The 22,384-nt window shown below is 53.0% G+C and overlaps 2 protein-coding genes across 3 annotated transcripts; both read left to right on the top strand.

The window, feature by feature from the left end:
• The first annotated feature begins 675 nt into the window (after positions 1-675).
• Kat2a (lysine acetyltransferase 2A) lies at positions 676-8,370 on the top strand. 2 transcript variants are annotated; one of them, XM_026387031.2, is made up of 18 exons: positions 676-1,055; positions 1,194-1,317; positions 1,657-1,802; positions 1,916-2,005; positions 2,302-2,483; positions 2,569-2,760; positions 3,655-3,761; positions 3,959-4,069; positions 4,158-4,294; positions 4,380-4,588; positions 4,821-4,947; positions 6,024-6,134; positions 6,529-6,672; positions 6,939-7,053; positions 7,146-7,182; positions 7,264-7,327; positions 7,462-7,546; positions 7,661-8,370. In XM_026387031.2, the coding sequence occupies exons 1-18, from the start codon at positions 717-719 to the stop codon at positions 7,852-7,854; spliced, it is 2,514 nt and encodes an 837-aa protein (XP_026242816.1). In that variant the 5' UTR covers positions 676-716; the 3' UTR covers positions 7,855-8,370. The 2 variants fall into 2 exon arrangements, with proteins under 2 accessions (XP_026242816.1, XP_026242815.1); XM_026387030.2 differs by having other exon boundaries at positions 4,155-4,294.
• Positions 8,371-11,286: 2,916 nt separating this feature from the next.
• On the top strand, positions 11,287-20,492 carry Dhx58 (DExH-box helicase 58). Its single transcript, XM_026387039.2, has 12 exons — positions 11,287-11,454; positions 11,648-11,849; positions 12,174-12,364; positions 13,443-13,559; positions 14,127-14,253; positions 14,370-14,561; positions 15,351-15,604; positions 16,127-16,276; positions 16,863-17,024; positions 17,888-18,078; positions 19,459-19,555; positions 19,844-20,492. The coding sequence occupies exons 1-12, from the start codon at positions 11,287-11,289 to the stop codon at positions 20,027-20,029; spliced, it is 2,037 nt and encodes a 678-aa protein (XP_026242824.2). The 3' UTR covers positions 20,030-20,492.
• The last annotated feature ends 1,892 nt before the right edge of the window (positions 20,493-22,384 follow it).

The following is a 22,384-nucleotide window of genomic DNA, read 5'->3' as shown; positions in this document are numbered from 1 at the left end:
ACATGGGGAGGGATGTGGACATCACTCTAGCTCTGGGACTATAAAGACTCCCTCCTGGGGAGGCTTCAGCTTTCTTGGCCCTCAATCCTCAGCCTCATCCCCCACCTAGTAACTTTCTTCATGACTATTGTGGTCACTGCTGTGCCTCTGATGCTCCGTGTTTTGATAATAAATTCTTTGTTGAAGTGTAACAAAAAAAGTGTTCAAAAGGGTTCAACTGTCGAAAGCTAACACCCGTATCACCACCACATAGCATGAGATGTTGAACTGTTGTTACATTTAATCTCCCCTGTAGTTGCAATTCTGTGTCTGGAGCTAGATGGAGCAGATCTTTTGATGGGAGCTGGGTGGTGGTGCTGGAGGTGACCCAAACTTGTGGGCTTGGGAGGGGCAGAATCCACAAGTCACCCAAACAGGTGCCTGTGTTCTGGAATGCTCCTTGTCCCCAAGAAGAGAGCAATCGTGACTACCCATATAGCTTCAAGAAAAATTACAAGTGAGGAGCGGCCAAAATGGGGTGCTCCTGGGGCCTCACGTGGTTGTCCTGAACCAAAAGACAAGACAGAAAAGTCTGGAAAGCAGAGGCAGTGGGGAGCGGCGGAGCAAAACTACAACTCCCATCGTGCGCCGGTGCAGCGACGCCTGCGCACAGCGTGCCGGTTGCCCATGCGGCCCTAGGGCTGGGAGCGCGGCGCCGCTCCGCTGCTGGGGAGGCCATGGCGGAACCTTCCCAGGCCCCGACCCCGGCCACGGCCGCGCAGCCCCGGCCCCTTCATTCCCCAGCCCCTGCCCCAACTCCGACTCCTGCGCCCAGCCCCGCTTCAGTCCCGACTCCGGCTCCCACTCCGGCACCAGCCCCCGCTCCAGCTGCAGCCCCAGCTGGGAGCACAGGGACTGGGGGGCCCGGGGTGGGAAGTGGAGGAACTGGGAGCGGGGGGGATCCGGCTCGACCTGGCCTGAGCCAGCAGCAGCGCGCCAGCCAGAGGAAGGCGCAAGTCCGGGGTCTGCCGCGTGCCAAGAAGCTTGAGAAGCTAGGGGTCTTCTCGGCTTGCAAGGTGGGGGCGGGGCCTACTGCGAAGGGGCGGGGCTTGGGGCATCCCAGGGCTCCGGTGGAAATGGGGGCAAAGCTCTGGATACCGAGCGGCCCCAGCTCCACGGGTAAAGCGTCATACATCTGAACCTTCTGCCTCCAGGCCAATGAAACCTGTAAGTGTAATGGCTGGAAAAACCCCAAGCCCCCCACCGCACCCCGCATGGACCTGCAGCAGCCAGCTGCCAACCTGAGCGAGCTTTGCCGCAGCTGTGAGCACCCCTTAGGTAAGGCAGGCATCGCCCTTGGAGCTGGGGTGGAGGGCAGGTTCTGGATCCTGTTTGGACAGATGACTTAAAAGCTACAAAGCCTCTTAGAAAAACCAGAGATCCCACCTCAAGAGAGATTAGGTTAGAGGTGTGTATGCTCCAAGAAAGGAGAAAAGAAATCTACCAGACAAGAGGAGGCAGGGACCATCCAAATACTAATATAAGGGCATTCGGTCTCAATGTTGGTCACACTGGGTAGAGGGAATAGGGTGTATCATGGCTGGTTGGGAAAAAGTGCAGGAAACCCAGTTGATTTCTGTACATTTTTCCCAACTCCATCACCTGTCCATTTTGAAGCTGACCATGTATCCCACCTGGAGAATGTGTCAGAGGATGAGATTAATCGACTGCTGGGGATGGTGGTGGATGTGGAGAATCTGTTCATGTCTGTTCACAAGGAGGAAGACACAGACACCAAGCAGGTTTATTTCTACCTCTTCAAGGTGAGCTTTCAGGGAATGAAGGTGTGAATCAAGGAGGTGACCTGTTTGTGTGGGGGAGGGTCCACAGCTTTGAGCTCTGCTGTCCTCTACTCCTCTTTTTCTCTTCCCTCCAGCTCCTGCGGAAATGCATTCTACAGATGACCCGGCCTGTTGTGGAGGGGTCCTTGGGCAGCCCTCCTTTTGAGAAACCTAACATTGAACAGGTGGGACGGGGAAGGTGGTAAGAGGAGAATTTGGGGCAGCTTGGAGGAGTGGGGAACCTCTGATGCCCTCTGTCTTCCTCAAGCCAAGAACAGGGGAGAGGTTCATAGAGGAGTATGTCCTGTGCTAACCTCAGCATGGGCATGGGGATGGGGAGGGGCATAGTGTCTCTTCACAGAGAGTCTCAGAGTGAGAGGAGCCTTGTCCCTACCCTCCTGGAGCATCTTTATTTGGGTGAGAAGCCCCTGCTGGCTGATCACGCCTCCTTCCGGTTTCATCCCCCTACCCTCCTTCTCAGGGTGTGCTGAACTTTGTGCAGTACAAGTTTAGTCACCTGGCTCCCCGAGAGCGGCAGACAATGTTCGAGCTCTCAAAGATGTTCCTGCTCTGCCTTAACTACTGGAAGCTTGAGACACCTGCCCAGTTTCGGCAGAGGTCCCAGTCAGAGGATGTGGCTACCTACAAGGTCAATTACACCAGGTAGGTCCAGCCAGGCACTCATGGGGGAGGCTTGTGAACCAGGTTCAGTGGTTTCCACCCTCACCTGCCAACCCTCTACCTCCAGATGGCTGTGTTACTGCCATGTTCCCCAGAGCTGCGATAGCCTCCCCCGCTATGAGACCACCCACGTCTTTGGACGAAGCCTTCTACGGTCCATTTTCACTGTTACTCGCCGGCAGCTGCTGGAAAAGTTCCGAGTAGAAAAGGACAAGCTGGTGCCTGAGAAGAGGACCCTCATCCTTACTCACTTTCCCAAGTAAGGCTCAGTCTGGCCTGTTGGGGTTTTGCCCCAAGTTCACATCCTCGCTGTTGTCCCCTTTTTTCCAGGAAGGCTTCCTGGATTGCTCCCTCCTCTCCCTCCATGGGCCTTCTGGGATCTGGGTGTCTACCTGGCAGACTTGCCCATGGCCCAGAAGCAACTTGCTAGTATTTGCCTTTGCACGTACTAGTCTGGGGATGGCAGGTACATGGCCCGAGCTAACGCTACCCCCTCCCACACCCCTTGTAGATGTTACTAATTGTTTCCCATGGGAGCCTGGACACAGCCTCAGAGTCCTTACCACCACAGCATTGCAAGAAACCAGAGTTTATGCATGAGGTGAAACCAGTTCCCACCTCTATTCTAGTCATTTCTGTAAACTTACCTCAGTTCTGCCACACCTTCCTCCCTTTTTAACCTGGCTTGTAGCTCTTCTGTTCAAAAAGTCTTTGCTGACTAATCCTGGCCCTCTAGTGCCCCTCCTGCCACCAGGTGGGAACAGGAGGTGGCAAGATGGGGTGGATTCTCAGCTCATTTTGATATTAAGGGGAGTGAGGGGACTCGGGTGACTTGGTGCCCTGCCTGACCACACAGCATGGATAGCATCAGCTCAGACTCTGTCTCCCTGTGCTGCCCATCATGGCAAAACTGGATCTCCGATCCCAGCCCTGGGTGTGTCCTGTCCTCTTACCTTCAATTAGAGGAAGCAGGGGGCTGTTTCTCCCCCTTCCAACTAGGGCTTCCCAGAGGGCGGAGGCTGTCTTCTCTCTCAGGCTCCCAGCCCCCTGAGAGCAGGTTTGTCTGGCTGGCCTCCAGTCCCTCTGGAGCCTGACCCAGACTGCAGCAGAGCTGGAGGACAGAGTTGTGGGACAGTCTATACCCTCTGCACAGATTCCTGTCCATGCTTGAGGAGGAGATCTACGGGGCAAACTCTCCTATCTGGGAGTCAGGCTTCACCATGCCACCTTCAGAAGGGACACAGTTGGTTCCCCGGCCAGGTATGTGGCACAATAGGCTCTGCGGGGTCTCTGCTTGGCTGAAAGAAGCGCCCCTCCCTCCTCCTGTGGGGTAAAAGAACTGGGAATGGCAGCAGTGGGAAAATGTGGGCAGGCTTGGCTGGGGCCGAGAGGGCTTGGATTCTTTTGAGGGACCTGCCAACACCTACTCCCTGTCCCTGATATTTTCTCTCTCTCAGCTACAGTCAGTGCAGCAGTTGTTCCCAGCACCCCCATCTTCAGCCCCACCATGGGCGGGGGCAGCAACAGCTCCCTGAGTCTGGATTCCGCAGGGGCCGAGCCCATGCCAGGTGCGTACTTGACCCCTGGCCTCTGACCTTTTCTCACCTTTCCTTCAGCCTTTCTGTCTCTGGGTGACCTTGCCAACCTCCTCAGCAGGCGAGAAGAGGAAGCTTCCAGAGAACCTGACACTTGAGGATGCCAAGCGACTCCGTGTGATGGGCGATATCCCCATGGAGCTGGTCAACGAGGTCATGCTGACCATCACTGACCCTGCCGCCATGCTGGGGCCTGAGGTGGGCAGCCCAGCCTATTGTCCAGTGGGAGAAGGGAGCCCTCACCCCACCTGAGGCCCTTGCTCACCTCCCCTGCTCTATCTAGACAAGCCTGCTGTCAGCCAATGCGGCCCGGGATGAGACAGCCCGCCTGGAGGAGCGCCGCGGCATCATCGAGTTCCATGTCATTGGCAACTCGCTGACACCAAAGGCCAATCGACGGGTGTTGCTTTGGCTTGTGGGGCTGCAGAATGTCTTCTCCCACCAGTTGCCACGCATGCCCAAGGAGTATATCGCCCGCCTCGTCTTTGACCCGTGCGTCCCTGGGTGGCCCCTACCCCCCGGGGCACCACCCACGAGAGCCTCTACTCCTTGGTTTCCCACTCCTCAAAATTGGGGGGCACCTTCCCAATTCTGAGGCCCAGCCTTTGAAAATTATTGCTCCCAAGTTCCTATCCCTGACTACAGTTCAGTCCTCCGGGGCTGTGGGGAGCTAAGGAGCACTAGGGGACAGGTAGGGACTGTGACATGCCCCCTTTCTTCTTAGGAAGCACAAGACTCTGGCTTTGATCAAAGATGGGCGGGTCATCGGTGGAATCTGCTTCCGAATGTTTCCCACCCAGGGCTTCACAGAGATTGTCTTCTGTGCTGTCACTTCAAATGAACAGGTCAAGGTGAGGACAGTGCCCCTGATCCCAGCCTCACCCCACTGCCTGCTTAGGAAGGATAGGTGTGCTGCAGCAGCCTCAGCCCCTTAGTGGCCAGACAGTTCCTCACATAACCACAAGGTGGCAGCGGTACCTTGGTAATTATACATTGTAAGGCCACACCTGTTGACAAATTGAGCCCAGGGATCAGCAACACTTTTTTTTTTCCCCCCCAAAGCTAAAGGTGATGCAGGGATTCAGCCTAAACCCAGGACCCCATGCGTGGTAGCCAGACGCTCTACCACTGAGCTCCACTCCTAGCCATCAGTGCTTTTTTTTTTTTTTTTTTTTTTTTAATATTTTTTAGTTGTGGTTGACACAATACCTTTATTTTATTTATATGTGGTGCTGAGGACGAGCCCAGGGCCTTGCACTTGCCAGGTGGGCGCTCTACCACTGAGCCACAACCCCAGCCCCGTCAGTGCTTTTTAAGTGAACCTGTTTTTCTTCATCGCAAGAACATTTACTTACTGTGGGGAATTAATAATTTACGGTAGCTCCACAGATAGCCCTGGTTTCTATATTTTAATTATCACAATAGACCCACTTGTAGGGTCCCTCGTTCTTGTGTTTCATGTGACCTAGATGTTCGTGGTCCTGATGTGTGGGAGACATTGTCTTCTCAAGATTCAAATGCTTTGATGAACAGGCCCCTGTGACTTCCCTTCTTCCCTACCATTCTAAGGCCCAGAGACTGAAAATCAGGCTATGTCAGTTTTGGATCCTGGCCCTTCTGCATCTGGCTAATTGACCTCAAATGCATTTCCTTGTATAGCTGTGTTTTGGTCTTGTCTTTTGTAAAGTGGAGATGATAATACCTGTCAGGGGCTGACTGGAGGTCTGTCTGTGAAGTTAGCACGGGGCCTGGAAATCCAGCGACCTTCTTATCTCCCCACAAATGCCCCATCTTCTGCCATCCACCTTTCCTCCTTCCTGCCTTGAATCCCTGGCTGTCCACCTCCTTCCCAAGATGCCTTTCATCTCTATCACTAGAGGTGGTGGGGAGACATCTTCAGCACTGGGCCCTCCTCACCTCCCCTCAGGGCTATGGCACTCACCTGATGAACCACCTGAAGGAGTATCACATCAAGCACAGCATCCTCTACTTCCTCACCTACGCTGATGAGTACGCCATTGGCTACTTCAAAAAGCAGGTAAGGCCTTCCCCACGTCTACCCACACTGCCTGGGGCCAGGGGTTACTCTGTCTAGCCCCTTGCTGTGGAGGAAGCCAAGTCCCTTTGTCCCTGTCCTACCTGGCATTTGGAGGAAGGCCTTCCTACCTGTCTTCCTTCCTCCTGCTGCTGCCCTAGGGGGGAACAGGGGCCAATGGGGCATGCCAGAATTGCGAGGCTCTTGGGGGTGAGTTGGGAAGGGGTGGCCAAGCTGGAACCTTTCTGGAGCCAAACTGAGCCCTCACAGTGCCTTTGGGAGGTTCAGGAACAAGAGAGGAGACCGGGCACACATTGTCCCTCAGTGCTCTTGGGGGAGGCAGTGAGAGTTGGGGAGTACTTGCTGATAGATTGGGTCTTACCTGTCCACCCTCCAGGGCTTCTCCAAGGACATCAAGGTGCCCAAGAGCCGCTACCTAGGCTACATCAAGGACTATGAGGGAGCAACACTGATGGAGTGTGAGCTGAACCCCCGGATCCCCTACACGGAGCTGTCCCACATCATCAAGAAGCAGAAAGAGGTGGTGTGCATGCACATCCGTGGGACTTTTCATGGGCACGCATGGGGTGGGTTGGGCACATGTGTACCTATACCATGTGTAGATACGTGTGAGATGGGGACAGTCCAGGTCTTGGTTCTTGTCCTGCCTCTCAGGGGAAGTTGGGAGGTACTGGATTCGGGGGCAGTACAGCCTGGCTTTTCATATTGGGGCTCTGACCACAGCCATGGGAATGGTGGTGGGTGTCTAGGGCTGGAGTTGGCCCCTCACACTCTTTTTTCCCTTAGATCATCAAGAAGTTGATCGAGCGCAAACAGGCCCAGATCCGCAAGGTCTACCCTGGGCTCAGCTGCTTTAAGGAGGGTGTGAGGCAGATCCCTGTGGAGAGCGTCCCCGGCATTCGTGAGTAGGGTCCTGACTCGGGGTGGGAGGATGTACAGCTGGGGGTATGGACAGGCATTCTTAGGAATGTTCTCTCACACCCTACTTTGCAGGAGAAACAGGCTGGAAGCCATTGGGGAAGGAGAAGGGGTGAGTCTTTTGTGGAGGGAGTGGGTATTGGGGGGTGCACAGAGGGACTCAGAGCCTCAGACTTGGCATCTCCCATCCCAGCAAGGAACTGAAGGACCCTGACCAGCTGTACACAACCCTCAAAAACCTGCTGGCCCAAATCAAGGTAGGAAGACCAGGTTCCCTTCTGGGATCGCTGCACCAGTGGCTGCAACTTCATGATTCAGTATATACTGGGTGGCAGTCACGGGTTGGGCAAGGTAACAGTGGACAGGTCCCCAGCTCACCTCTTCTCTCTAGTCACACCCCAGTGCCTGGCCCTTCATGGAGCCTGTGAAGAAGTCAGAGGCCCCTGACTACTACGAGGTCATTCGCTTCCCCATTGGTGAGGACCCTCCATTTCTTCCCTTCTACTTCTGCCCCCAGATCAGCCCCTGGGGAACAGCCCCAGCCACTGTCCTCAGCCTCTTAAAGGTATGCCCTCTCTCCTGCCATCCAGACCTGAAGACCATGACAGAGCGGCTGCGCAGCCGCTACTACGTGACCCGAAAGCTCTTTGTGGCCGACCTGCAGCGGGTGATCGCCAACTGCCGCGAGTACAACCCCCCCGACAGCGAGTACTGTCGCTGTGCCAGTGCGCTGGAGAAGTTCTTCTACTTCAAGCTTAAGGAAGGAGGACTCATCGACAAGTAGGCCCTGCGTTTGGACTGCAGCTGTGGCCTGCTGTGTCTCCGTCGGATTCTCATCTGATCCCTTGGGCTGCCCTGCCCAGCTCCCTGACTCAGCTGAAGACACTCCAGCCAGGGACCCTCCAGTGCCTGATCCTGCAGGCCTTTCTGCCCTCAGGCACCACCCCAAGCCTGCAGCTCCGCCCCAGCCCTGATTGTGTCTGACCCTGGGAGATGGCTCCTGGGGGCCCCACCCCCAGAGAGGGGCTGGTGGCCAGAAGATGAACTCTGCCCAGCTAATGGCCCCCAGACCTGCTCCCCGCAGAGCTGTGGAGGCATGGAGGCCTGGGCCTGGCCCAGTTGGCTGTTTCCTCAAGGACCAGGACTGCTAATTGTAGCTTCAGAGTGGGCTTCAGAGGTTGGAAGTTCAGCCCCCTCTGGAGGGGCTATGGCTCACCCTGCATTGTTCTGTCAGTCTGTCCCCTGGAAGGGGGGCATGGGGACCATTCATTCCCTGGCGTTAAATCCTTGGAGGGAACAATAAAGCTTTTTTTTTTTTTAAACACCTTTTTTTCTCTCTATTTGTGTGATTGTTTCTTTGGTGTATAATATAAAAGTTTCTAGACTTAGCATGTTTGTTGGGAGTTTCCCTGAGAACTCCCCGGGGCAGTGGCTAGAATTCCCCAGGCCTTTCAGATAAGAAGCCCCTAATTCAATATGGCGTTGGGCAGATTACCAGTGGGCGGATAACAAGTTGTTTTGAAAATTCACTAATTGGTCCTCCTGTCTTCCGCCTGCCCTCGTGAACAGTTGATCTCCATGAATCTTATGCAGGGTGGTGATGACCTGACCTTTACTATGATTGGTATTGGCCCCGGGAGCTTCCTGGTCTAAGATAACTGACTTTTACTTTCTATATAAGCTAGCAGCAGTTCACAGTAAAGCACTTCATCTATGTCACTGCTATCTGTGTGTGCGTTTTGATCTCCAATGAGGAGCCTTGGCCTTTCAATATTGACCTTAGCTCCTCCAATACCCTCTTGCAAACTGTAACCACTCATCCCCAGCCTAGTCCTGTGCTCCACCTGCCTGGCTGAAGCCCCTCTTTTCCCCACTCCAGATTTTTCCTGGTCCACATGCCAGGGACAGCAGAGTTCAGAACACATGATACTGCTGGCTGCAAAATGGCAGAGGGCTGGCACACACCTGTAATCCCAGCAATTCAGGAGGCTGAGGCAGGAGGATCACAAGTTCAAGACCAACCTCAGCAACTTAGTGAGATCCTGTCTCCAGAAAAAAAGAGAAACCCTGTCTCAATAAAAAGGACAGGGATGTGACTCAGTGGTAAAGCATCCCTGGGTTAAATCCCCAGTACGGAACAAAAGGGGCAGGGCAGAGGGTATGTAGTGGCACCCCCTTTCTCCACAGAAAAGTCTTAACTGGAAATCTTCACCATGGCTGATTTTAGGACTATCAGCAAAAGAGTCTGCAAAAGAATTCAATGTAAATAAGCTTTCTATTTTTCGGGTTGTCCTGTTTTACTTGGCCACTGTTTTACTGGCCAGGAAGATACCAGCACTCCAGGTGCTGGACACCCCCTTAAAAGTTTTTCCCGGGCTGGGGATGTGGCTCAAGTGGTAGCGCGCTCACCTGGCATGCGTGCGGCCCGGGTTCGATCCTCAGCACCACATACAAACAAAGATGTTGTGTCCGCTGAGAATTAAAATAAATAAACATTTAAAAAAAAAAAAAAAAAAGTTTTTTCCAAACGTATCCAGTATGGTAGTTTGTAGAAATGTGCAAATAAGACCTCTGGCCTTGAGCTGGGCTTCACAGAGATGTCTAAATTTTTTTTTTAATTAGATGTTGATGGACCTTTATTTTAATTGTTTATTTTTATATGCGGTGCTGAGAATCGAATCCACTGCTTCACACATGCTAGGCAAGTGCTCTACCACTGAGCCACAAACCCAATCCTGAGATGTCTACAATTTTTTTTTTTTTTTTTTTTTTTTTTTTTGTGGTGCTGGGGATTGAACCCAGGGCCTTGTGCATGCAAGGCAAGCATTCTACCAACGGAGCTATGTCCCCAGCCCAGATGTCTACATTTTTAAGATAAGTTACCAATTAGGCTCCATGGTAACAGCTGGCAGAGGAAGAAAAGGGGAGAAGAAGCTCTCCCCTTCTCAGGTGTTGTCATTGACGGGTTAACTTGCCCAAACAGTGAAAGAAAAAGCTGCTTTTATGTGAACTTTTGCAGACTGAACTTCTGAGCCCCTCCCCTTACATTCTGGGTATAAAACTAAAACTACCTGGGGTTCAGGGGATTGATTGATTACAGCAAAAGCTGTGCCCTCTGAACCTGGCTGCAGCCAAATAAAACTGTTTCCTGCCATCTTCGGTGCCTTGCCTCATCTGTCCCTACAACAGGTAAGTTCACAGGAGTGGGATGGGGATGTGGCTCAGTGGTAGAGCGCTCCCCTAGCATGTGTGAGGCATTGGGTTGGATCCTCAACACCTCATAAAGTAAAATAAAGACATCGTGTCCACCTATAACTAAAAATATACATATAAAAAAGTCGCAGGGGTGGGGCTGGTGATGTGGCTCAAATGGTAGTGCGCTTGCCTGGCATGTGTGCGGCCCGGGTTCGATCCTCAGCACCACATACAAAGATGTTGTGTCCGCCGAAAACTAAAAAAATAAATATTAAAAAATTCTCTCTCTCTCTCTCAAAAAAAAAAAAAAAGTTAAAAAAAAGTCACAGGAGCAATGAAAACACCTTCCTGTTAGTAACTTTTTTTTGGGGGGGGGTACCAGGGATTGAACACAAAGGCGCTTAATCACTAAGCCACATTCCCAGCCCCCCCCCCTTTTTTTTGGTAGTAGGACACAACACATTTATTTTTGTGTGGTGCTGAGAATCAATCCAAATGCCTTACACATGCCAGGCAAGTGCTCTACCACTGAGCCACAACCCCAGCACCCCCAACCCTTTTTATTTTAAAACCTTCTGGCTAAATTGCTTAGAACCTCAATAAATTGCTGAGGCTGGCTTTGAACTCGAGATCCTCCTGCCTTAGCCTCCAGAGTTGCTGGGATTATAGGCATGGGCTTCCACGCTCAGCTGTCAGTAACTTTTCTATCTCTGCCCCAGGTGCACAGAGTTCTTTCCCCCGAGGTAGGGATTGGGCTGGGCTTTAAATGGTCTGACTCCTCCCCTCAGTTTCAGTTTCTGTTTCTCTGATTCCGAAAGGGGCTTTCCAGGGCTGCCCAGAGAACCAGGCTGGGCTGGGCTGGGCTGGGCTCCCAGGTAGGCTGTGTTACTCTGGCCTCTCCCCTCTTGGCCAGAGCAGCTTCTAGGTGGGTCCTAAGGGTACCTTGCTCCATCTTCCACAAATGGAATAGAGTCCTGTGAGGTTGGGAGCCAGGGAATCTGAGCACCTTGCCATTTCCAGAATGGAGCTGCGACCTTACCAGTGGGAGGTGATCAAGCCCGCCCTGGAGGGCAAGAACATCATCATATGGCTGCCCACTGGCTCGGGGAAGACCCGGGCAGCTGCTTATGTGGCCAAGAGGCATCTAGAGACTGTGGATGGAGCCAAGGTTGTGGTGCTAGTCAACAGGGTAAGTGATCCACCCTCCCTGCAGTGGGGTCTCAGGTGATTTGTGGTCCTCTCCAGAGCTGCTGTGGCCCCTAAGCTCACCTGTTTTTTTCACCCTAGTCCAGGACCCAGCCATGTCATGAGGGTCACCTTTCCTCTCACCCACTCCCCAGGCTGCTGATCCACCTTTCTCTCTCTTTCTCCCCCACACCCAGGTGCATCTGGTAACCCAGCATGCTGAGGAGTTCAGTCGCATGCTAGATGGACGCTGGACCATGACAACCCTGAGTGGGGACATGGGGCCACGAGCTGGCTTTGGCCACATGGCCCGAAGCCATGACCTGGTCATCTGTACAGCTGAGCTGCTACAGATTGCACTGACCAGCCCTGAGGAGGAGGAGCACGTGGAACTCACAGGTAAGGCTGTGGGCATGGGAAAGGGCATACACCTGAGCTGTTCTTGAGTCAGATACCGGGAGTTTTTTTTAGGGGGGTGTAAGTTCGCATTCGCCAAACCCCACCTATACTAGTGGAAACAGACCTGGCTGCGTTGCAGAATCTTGGGCACGTTCCTTTCCCCAGCTGAGCCTTGGTTTACTAATCTGTAAATTGGGAGGTAAATTGGCTGCATGTTGTGAAGCGAAGGCGTTCTCAGATGGGTGGGGGAGCTTCATGAAACCAAGCTTACTGTAGGAAAGGCTGTGCAAACCTAAGTCCCAGCTTTCCCTCTTGTGCCCTCAGCCTTCTCCTTGATTGTGGTGGATGAGTGTCACCACACACGCAAGGATACCATCTACAACATCATCCTCAGCCGGTACCTACAGCATAAGCTGCAGAGGGCGCGGCCCCTACCCCAGGTGCTGGGTCTCACAGCCTCCCCAGGCACTGGTGGGGCCTCCAAGCTCAGCGGGGCCATTGACCACATCCTACAGGTCAGCTTGACCCCTGTGGGGCCCTCCCACCATCATACCCACCAAGGACCTCCTGCCTGCCTGCACCCCATGCCCAGCAGCTCTCCCAGGCTCTCTGTGGTGGGGTCCAGGCCAACTTCCTCACCCAAGGTCCAGCCTCTAATGACTTCTTATGACACTTAGATTAAGCTCACTTAGAAAGTCCCCTGTGCAGATCTAGCCCCTGCCTCTCCAACCTCAGTTCCCACGCTGTCCCCTGCATGCAATCTACAGCTACACTGACTTTTTTTTTTCCCCCTGTATCTTGAACATGTTGTGTTCGGTCTCATCTCCAGACATCTGCACTTAACCATCCTTTTTTGCCAGGAATGGTGATCTCCTTAAACTGACCCCATCTGATTTCTTCTGATTGACCCAGCAACTTCCCCCACACCTATACCTCACCCCCACCCTGTCCTGGAGTTGACCTCTGGGGCACTCTGCCACTGAATCACAGCCCTTTCCATTTATTTATTTATTTTTGGTGGTGCTGGGGATCGAACCTAGGACTTTGTGCATGTGAGGCAAGCACTCTACCAACTGAGCTATATCCCCAGCCCTATTTTCTTTTTATTTTGAGAAAGTCTTGTTAAATTACTGAGGCTGGCCCCAAACTAGTGACTCTTCTGCCTCAGCCTCCCAGGTAGCTAGGATTACAGGTGTGCGCCACCATGCCTGGCCACTGGACACTTTAATGTCCTTCTTCATAGTTTTCCTTGGTCATCCCCGTGCTCTCTATCACATCATCCAGCTTTAGTCTCTTCAGAGCTCATTAATACTGACACACTCTCATTTTAGTATTCTTTTCACTGTTTATTAACCATCTCTCCCATCCCAGCCTAAGTTCCTCTCTGTCCCCAGTGCCTAGAATATTAGCAACGCAGAGAGGGCAAGCAAAACATTTGTGGAAGTGAATCACATGTTGAAGAATGAAACTCCCCATGACCCTGCTTCAGGCTCTCTCCTATCTTCAGCTGGGACCCATCCTGCCTCAAAAGTTAGGCTCCCTGCCCCCATAGAACCTTCCCTTTTCCAGTGAAGCCTTCTCTGTTGCCCCCAGCTCTGTGCTAACTTGGATACATGGCGCATCATGTCACCTGAGAAATACCGCTCCCAGCTGCAAGAGCACAGTCCAAAGACATGCAAGCAGTACGACCTCTGCCACAGGCGAAGGCAGGTATGTGGGGGGGAGGGGCACGGAGTGGGCATAGGGTCATGTGAGCGGTTAGGGAACCTGGGTTTGAGCATTATTGACTAGACCCTCAATAGCTCTGGGACTTCAGGTCTCTTATGAACCTCCACTTATCCTTTCTGTGCAATGAGGCATATACAGCCCATGGCCACAGAGGTGCGAGCCTCCCGCTGTTTGGATTGGCTCAGATGGCACTGAGGCCAACATCAAAGCCCTACGCAGGCTGTGGGATGCTCTGCAAGCTGTGAAACTGGAACATTTTGTGATGAGGTTGTATCAAGTTCGTTCTTTCATTAGAGACACTGTCTGGGTCTGCTATGATAGGGCTGGACGAGGACTAGGCATCACTGTGCCCAGACCAGGGGACAAGGGTACGTAGTAGGTGAAAGAGCAGGAGCTGGATCCAGAAACCTGGTCCCAGCCTCCAGCCAGGGCTCCACACTCTAGCCCCGCCCCCGACGCCCCGCTCAGATGAAATCCAGGGGGGATCCCCTAATGGGTGCCCATCCAGTGTGTAAGGGGGTCCCTTCACACACTCGCTCCTCTTGTCAGGACCCATTTGGGGATTTGCTAAAGAAACTCATGGATCAAATCCACGACCACCTGGAGATGCCAGAGTTGAGCCGGGACTTTGGAACGCAGATGTACGAGCAGCAGGTGGTGGAGCTGAGCAAGTCTGGTGAGACCCGCAGCTGGAGGGGAGGGCTAGGTTACTCGATTGGCCGGCTGGGGGCTTGGGGCGGAGCTTAGCCGCAGCCCTGACCCTGCGCCCGCCCTTGCACCGTTTCTCCCCAGCTGCCGAGGCCGGGCTCCAGCAGCGACGGGTGTATGCCCTTCACCTGCGGCGCTACAACGACGCACTGCTCATCCATGACACTGTCCGCGCAGTGGACGCTCTGACCTCTCTGCAGGATTTCTACCACAGGGAACGTGCCACCAAAAACCAGATCCTTCGCGCTGAGCGCTGGCTGCTGGCACTGTTCGATGGTGAGGCATGGAGATTCAGAACTGGACCAGGGGTCAGAGACCTGCCAGGGCCCAGGTGCCAACACGGGCTGGAAAGGTGCTGGGGGCCCTTCTTTTCTAACCAAAACCCAAGGCCATGGATAGGACAGGTTTATTTCCTCATTTATGAGAATTTACAGAGTTTTTCTTTTAATTAAAATTTTGAGACATTTTAAGAACTGGTTAGTTGGGAGTGGAGCCAAAATTCTGGGGTGTGTGTTTCCTTTAGGCTGAGAAAGCAAACCATAGCGTCAGAGTGAAATTTAAGGTTGGAAGCCTCAGCACAGTCTGGGGTCAAGAAACCCAAGGTCAAGTCCATCTGGGTAGCAGAGGTCATGGTGAAAACCTCCATGGTGGGACTCCAGCCCTCACTCAACTCTGTAGCTGAGTTGAGGAGGGCTGCTGGCCAGAGGTCTGTAAGCAAAGGACTGGTCTCGAGAGTTGGGCCTGACAGGCACCATTAAGTATGCTTTGGGGGCACATTCCCCTTGGGCATTGAGAAGGAACAAGTGTCCTTCCCTGTAGCCCCCCTATGCTCTGCAGTCCTATCTCTGTGGGCACCCTCTTCCCCAGTCCCCTGTTCCCCAGATCCTCACTCCCCCCTTCCCCAGTTCCTCAGTCCCTCCTTCCCCAGTTCCCCAACCCTCTTCCCCTATCCCCCCTTCCCCTATCCCCCCTTCCCCAATCCCCCCTTCCCCAATCCCCCCTTCCCCAATCCCCTTCTTCTTCCTGGACTTGAGCCCTGTGTCCCTGTTTTGGGGTTTTCTGCAGGTCACAAGGATATGCTGACCCGATTGGCTACTCACGGCCCTAAGAACCCAAAACTAGAGATGCTCGAACAGATTCTGCTGAAGCAGTTCGGGAGTGCTGACAACCCCCGTGGCATCATCTTTACCCGAACCCGCCAGAGTGCGCACTCCCTCCTGCTCTGGCTCCAGCAGCAGCCCGGCCTGCAGTCAGTGGACATCAGGGCTCAGATGCTGATTGGAGCTGGGAACAGCAGCCAGACCACCCACATGACCCAGGTGGGGGCTGTGGAGAATGATGCTGGGGCTGCAAGGGTTCCCTAGGGGAGAAGTGGGGCAGGGTCTTCAGCACAGAATAATGGGGGCAGGGTGACCGTCGGGGAGAGGGATCTCGAATATCTCCAGGCAGAGAGCTGCAGCCAACACTGAGATCCCTGGCGCTGAGGGTACCCCCAATGTGGGAGTCCCTGGGGCAGGGAGAGGGGTTTAGGGGCATATGGGGAAAGAGGCAGGGGAACGGGAATCTGGGGGTTTCTTGTGGAAAAACAGTGCCTGGAGTTCTGGGGTAGAAGAACAGGGACCTTTAGGGGTTCTTAGGGGGGATAGAGATTGGATGGTTATCTGGAAAGGTAGGCAGGATCCTGGGGCATTGGAATAGAGGTGGGTCTCTAGATTCCTAGGGAAATAGAAGAAGATGGTGAAAGGGCTGTACCCGGAGAGGCTGCTCTGGCAGGTAGCAGGGCCTAACCCCACTAGTCTTTGTTGGCCTAACCCCACTAGTCTTTGTCCTCCTTCCCACAGAGGGACCAGCAAGAAGTGATCCGGAAGTTCCGACTTGGCTCTCTGAACCTTATGGTAGCCACAAGCGTGGCTGAGGAGGGATTGGACATAGCCCAGTGCAATGTGGTTGTGCGTTATGGGCTCCTCACCAATGAAATCTCCATGGTCCAGGTGCTCAAAGCCCTCCCCCTCCACAGCCCTCAGAGGAGCCCCTCATCTTCCTCCCCCTCCTCCCCCTCATCTTCCTCCCCCTCATCTTCCTCCCTCTCATCTTCCTCCCTCTCATCTTCCTCCCCCTCATCTTCCTCCCCCTCATCTTCCTCCCCCTCATCCTCCTCCCCCTCCCCCTCCTCCCCATCTTCCTCCTCCTCCCCCTCCTCCTCATCTTCTTCCTCCTCCTCCCCATCTTCTTCCTCCTCCTCCCCATCCTCCTCCTCCTCCCCATCCTTCCCATCTTCCTCCTCCCCATCCTTCCCATCTTCCTCCTCCCCATCCTCCTCATCTTCCTCCTCCCCATCCTCCCCATCTTCCTCCTCCCCATCCTCCCCATCTTCCTCCTCCTCCCCATCTTCCTCCTCCTCCCCCTTCCCCCTCCTCATCTTCCTCCTCCCCCCCTATCTTCCTCCTCCCCATCCTCCCCCTCCCCATCCTCCCCATCTTCCTCCTCCCCATCTTCCTCCTCCCCATCTTCCTCCTCCCCCCCTCCCCCTCCTCATCTTCCTCCTCCCGCTTTCTTCCTCATCTTCCTCCTCCCCAGGCAAGGGGCCGAGCCCGGGCTGGTCAGAGCTTGTACTCATTTGTGGCGACAGAGGGCAGTCGGGAACTGCGGAGGGAGCTGACCAATGAGGCGCTGGAGGCTCTGATGGAGCAGGCAGTGGCAGCTGTGCAGAGGATGGACCAGGCCGAGTACCAGGCCAAGGTCTGTGGGCTGTCTGGGGAGGGACAGGCTGTTTCTGAACCATCCAAACCTGCACCTGGCAGGTCTGTGTACACACTCCCCGTGTGTTCCTTTCCCTTGGCAGCTAGCCTTGCTCACCAGGGGGAGGTTTGGATCCTTTAGAAAAAGATAGGGGTCAGGGGCAGGGCTGCTTAGGAAGGCAGTGCTTGTCTCCAAAGGGCCATGTCTGAGGCTTTTCATTTACCCTTACCACTAGACACTTTCTATATCTGTGAGTCCTTCTGGAACCAGGCGGGGTAGGGGAAGAGAAGGCACATGTGCAACACAAGCCCAGAATCGGGACTGTGTCAGCTCTCCAGAGGCAAAATCACCCTCATCCAGCCTTGTCCAGAGTGGTCCTGCTTTGTGCCTGTTGTCCCAGCATAATTATTGATGCCCCCTGACAGATTCAAGAAGCAGCTTTGGCCAGGAGTGGTGGTACATGCCTGTAATCCCAGCTGCTCAGGAGGCTGAGGCAGGAAGTTCAAAGCCAGCCTCAGCAACTTAAGTGCCAAGCAACGCAGTGAGACCCTGTCTCTAAATAATATACTAAATAGGGCTAGGGATGTGGCTCAGGGTTGAGTGCCCGAGTTCAATCCCTAGTACCCCAAAACCAAAACAAACAGCTTTGCATGAAATCCTAGAAAGAGGGGACAGAGATTCAGTATGAAACCTACTCTTCCCCCATCCCCATAAAATTTTTCTCACAGGGTTTCAAAACCTCCTGGGAAGATTAAGGAAAGTTCCTTCTGGGTATAAATTATCTGAGGAGGCCTTTGGCCTCTGGAGCATTCCTGGAGTCAGGTCTTATGGGCCCCAGCCATACCCTGGTATCCCCTTCCCAGATCCGGGATCTGCAGCAGGCAGCCCTGATCAAGCGAGCAGCCCGGGCCGCCCAACAGGAAAGTCAGAGGCAGCAGTTTTCAGCGGAGCATGTGCAACTACTCTGCATCAACTGTATGGCGGCAGTGGGCCATGGGAGTGACCTGCGGAAAGTAGAGGGCACCCACCACGTCAATGTGAACCCCAACTTCTCGTAAGACCTGTGGAAGGGGATGGGAAGGAAGGAGGGAGGTAGGTAGGATGGGGGACTGCCAATCTCTTCTATCCAGACAGTGCCTTGAGGAGTTAAAGAACACTTTAATCAGTACTGAATTGGTACTGATTTTGCATTTTCTTTCTTTTTTTTTTTTTTTAGCATATATGTATGGTGATGGGGATCCAATCCAGGGGTGCTTTACCCCCATGAGATGCATTCCCAGAACTTTTTATTTTTGTAAAATTTTGAGGCAGGATCTTGCTAAATGGCTTAGGCTAGCCTCAAACATGCAATCCTCCTGCCTCCACCTCCCTTATAGCTAGGATTACAGGCGTGCTGTACTGTGCCCTGCTTAGTTTTGCACTTTCACAGTACTCTGGTCAGACAGGGGTTCTCACCCCATTTTACAAGTGAGAAAATTGAGACCAGAGAAACTGAACAACTCGCCCAGCTTCCGTGGCCACTGTGATCAAGAATTGGAGTTTGGGATGCATGCCCCATGTTGACTGTCCACAAACTGGCCCCCTGGCCCTACCTACTCTGAGGACAACAAGAGAGGCTGGCTGCTCAGGCATGGTGGTGTGTACCGGTTGTCTCAGCTCCTCTGGAGGTTAAGGCAGGAGGAGCACTTAAGCCCAAGAGTTCAAGGCCAGCCTGGGCAACCAAGATCCAAGCTCAAAAAGAAAGAAGGAAAAAAAGGAAGGAGAGGCTCAGTTGTTCCTGAGTCATCCCACATCCTTTGTCTCCTAGGGGGTAACCTTGCCCCAGCCTCCATCCATTCATTAGGTGCCTGGTGTATGCCAGGACACTCTGCCAAGGATCTTCACACAGGTTCCCTCTTTGGAGGAGGTAGCCTTTCAAATGGGTTGGGTTTGAATGTGGCAAGATCAGAGGGACAGAGCTGATGGGACACAGAATGGGAATAATTCCAGTTGACCTGGGTGGAGGGGAACGTGAGTGATGAGGTTCAAAAAGCAGATGGACCAGCCCATGGTGGATGGATGTTGAAGGTGGGCCTGGACAGTCCAGGCTTTATCCAGGAGGCAGTGAGGAGTGTTGGATGGATTCTGAGCAAGGGAATGTGGGGAAAGATATTTCCTTGCAGTTGGTGGGGTCGGGAATAAGGATTGAAGGAAGAGATCCGTCAGACTTTGAAATTTTCCAGGTAGGGGATGCTGAGGCCTGAACATGGGTGGAGGGGAATGGCATGAGGCCACACAGGCAGAGCTTATTGAAGATCAGATTTCCTGGCCCTGGGAATTCTGTGCCTCTGGATAGGCATGTCCAAGACCGAGGCAGAAGCTCAGCCAACTAGAGGGCATGAGGTCTGGGTAGAGTGGGTCCATAAGGGCTGTGGCCACTCCCATTCCCCTTCAGGATCTACTATAATGTCTCCCGGGAGCCCGTGGTCATTGACAGAGTCTTTAAGGACTGGAGACCAGGGGGTACCATTAGCTGCAGGAACTGTGGTGAGGTAAGTGCCTGGGCCATGTCCCAGTCCCCAGAGCTCTGAGCCCTTCTGCAAAAGCCCTCATGTGGGAGAAGGCCTAGCGTCTGCCCCCAGGGAACCTTCATTAGGAAGAGGGAGCCAGCCCTGCCCCAGCAGCTCCCAGTCTGAGGAAGGTGGTCTGGAGCCCACATTTTGATGAGGGTGCTAACTCCCAATCTCGAGTGGGAGGCAGGACTAACACAGAATTCTACCTTGAGGAGAGGAGCCCAATCTGAGGCAGAGACCAGATCCTGCACTCTGTCCCACCCCCAGGTTTGGGGTCTGCAGATGATCTACAAGTCCGTGAATCTACCAGCACTCAGAATCCGCAGCATGCTGCTGGAGACCCCCCGAGGGCGGATCCAGGCCAAAAAATGGTCCCGAGTGCCCTTCCCAGTGGCCGACTTCAACATCCTGCAAGACTGTGCCCCGGGCCTGTCTGATCTTTCCCTGGAATGACTACCTCATCCTGCAATGTCTGACTTAAACTGCAGGGGGAAGTAGAGTCCACAACAGCCATTATCTTTCTCTGGGAAAAGCCTTGGTCCAAGCCTCTCCTTCCTGAATCACCAGCCCTGGGCACTGTGCTGACCAGCTACAAAAGAACCCTTGGGCACCCTGGTTGTCTTCAAATCCAATAAGGAAGCAACTAGAAGGCCACAGCTCAGCCCCAGGCCCATGGACCCACATATACTCGCCCTTTCTGTGTCTGTCTCTGTTGTGTTGGTGTGTCTGTCTGTCTGTCTGTCTGTCTGTCTCTCTCTCTCTCTCTCTCTCTCTCTCTCACTCTCTCTCACTCACTCTCTCTCACTCTCTCTCACACATTTGCACTGGATGGAGTTGGGGAAATTGAGGCAGGAGAATTGCCATACTGTACTAGGAATAACGTTTCTTTCCTGCCAAAGCCATTTGTTTTCTTGGGGCTCCTCATAAAGTTAAAAATAAAATGGAAAAATGGGTAGAAATGTGTAGTATTTTATTTGTTTTGGTACCATGGATTGAATCCAGGGGTGCTTTACTACTAAGCCACATCCCCAGCCCTTTTTTATATTTTAGAGTCAGAGTTTTGCTTAGTTGCTTAGGTCCTCACTAAGTTGCTGAGGCTGGCTTTGAACTCATGATCCTCCTGCCTCAGTATCTCAAGCTGCTAAGAATCCAGGTGGGCACCACTGCTCCCAGCCATGTGTAGATTTTAAAATTAACTTGGTTAAGGTATAATAGATAGGAAACAAACTGCATGTATTTAGAATATGCGATTTTCTGTTTTAACATGTATGTTGCTCCACAATCAAGATAGGAACATAGCTGGGCATGGTGGTGCTTGAATGTAATCCTGATGACTTGGGAGACTGAGATAGGAGGATCACAAGTTGGAGGTCAGCCTCAGCAACTGAATGAGAACTTGTCTCAAAAAAATTAAGAGTTTGCCATGTTGCTCAGTGATAAAGCATCCCTGGGTTAGACCCCATTACCAAAAACAAAACAAAAAAAAAACTGAACAGAGCTATCACCCTCAAATTGTCCTCATTCCCCATTATAATGCTTCCTTCTACCCCTGCCCCCACACACTGATCTGCTTGTTGGTAATGTTTAATGTTAAAAGTCTTTTAATGGAATTATCATATAGACTCATTCAGAACAGCATCAATTATCTAAATTTAAGGGCCTGGGAGTATAGGTCAATGGTGGAGCACTTGCCTAGCACATGCAAGGCCCTGAGTTCGATCCCCAGCTTTTGGGTGAAGGGGAGACATTAAAACAGTCTCGAGTCAAGGCCTATCAAGTATGTGAGGCCTTCCTCCTCCTCTAACCCCCTAACAGATTCAACCCTTCCTCCCTTAACCCTCAGGTCATCTTCCCCCTGACTGGGGAAAGGTAGAGATCCAGGATGTAAGAGGTGGGCTCAGGTAATTATGGGGGTGGGGGCAATTACAAAGACCTAAATTTTTTTGTTCTCATTTTAATAAGAAAAAAAAAGGCAAGATCTAGGTTGATTCTTCAGGGAAAGGGCTATTTCTGTAGTAAGAAGCCCAGCAGGCAGGAGTCACCTTCAGAGGAAGGGAGGAGACTAGAGCAGAGATGTGACAGCAGGATGATGGTCCTTCCTGCCATCTAACCTGATTCCCTCCTGCTTTTTCCTTGCTCTTGCCTCAGATGGAAAATAATGTACTCTTCCTCTCCTAACTTTTTTTTTTTTTTTTTTCTGATCGAGGACTGAAATTTCAGTCCCAATCTTTTGGGCCTCCATCCACTCCAGAGAGTGTACTTCTCTTTCCCTGGGACCCTCTTCCTCTCCAGGAGTCCCCCTCTTCCTCCCTTCTGTCCCAACTCTGCCTCCTGGGTCCCTTCTGCCCATCCGCTCCCCACTGTGCCTTGAGTTATTATCCCCTGCCAGCAACGTGCCTTTTACAGGTCAATAAAATTAGCGACTGGGGGCAGAGGGAGGGAGGCAGGGTCAGCGAGGTGCTAAGCTCAGTGGCCTTGAATGTGGCTGGACTCACGAAGTCCGGACGCCTGTCATTCCAGGGCTAAACAGTGACAGCTGAGCGACCTGCGCTGGTGTTGGGGGGGGGCGGGTTTGTGTTGCAGAGGCAGAGATGCGTGAGGATAAAGATGATCTGGGCACCTAACTGCCCTCTCAGTGGCCTAAGTCCCCATACAGCTGACCCCTGGATGGGGAGCCTACCTTTAGAGGAGGTGTCCCATCTCCCACCCACCCTGTGGGAAAACTTCCTAGAGTTCAGATGGGGCAGACTCAGGCAAGGAGAGTGTCCAGTCTCGCTGCATCCTGGGAGGGGTCTTCATAGGGTGTCG

This window comes from Urocitellus parryii, chromosome 7 (assembly GCF_045843805.1).
Source record: "Urocitellus parryii isolate mUroPar1 chromosome 7, mUroPar1.hap1, whole genome shotgun sequence".
Lineage (NCBI taxonomy): Eukaryota > Metazoa > Chordata > Mammalia > Rodentia > Sciuridae > Urocitellus > Urocitellus parryii.
Note: the sequence above shows the minus strand (reverse complement) of the source record. Positions and strands in the feature narration are given on the sequence as shown.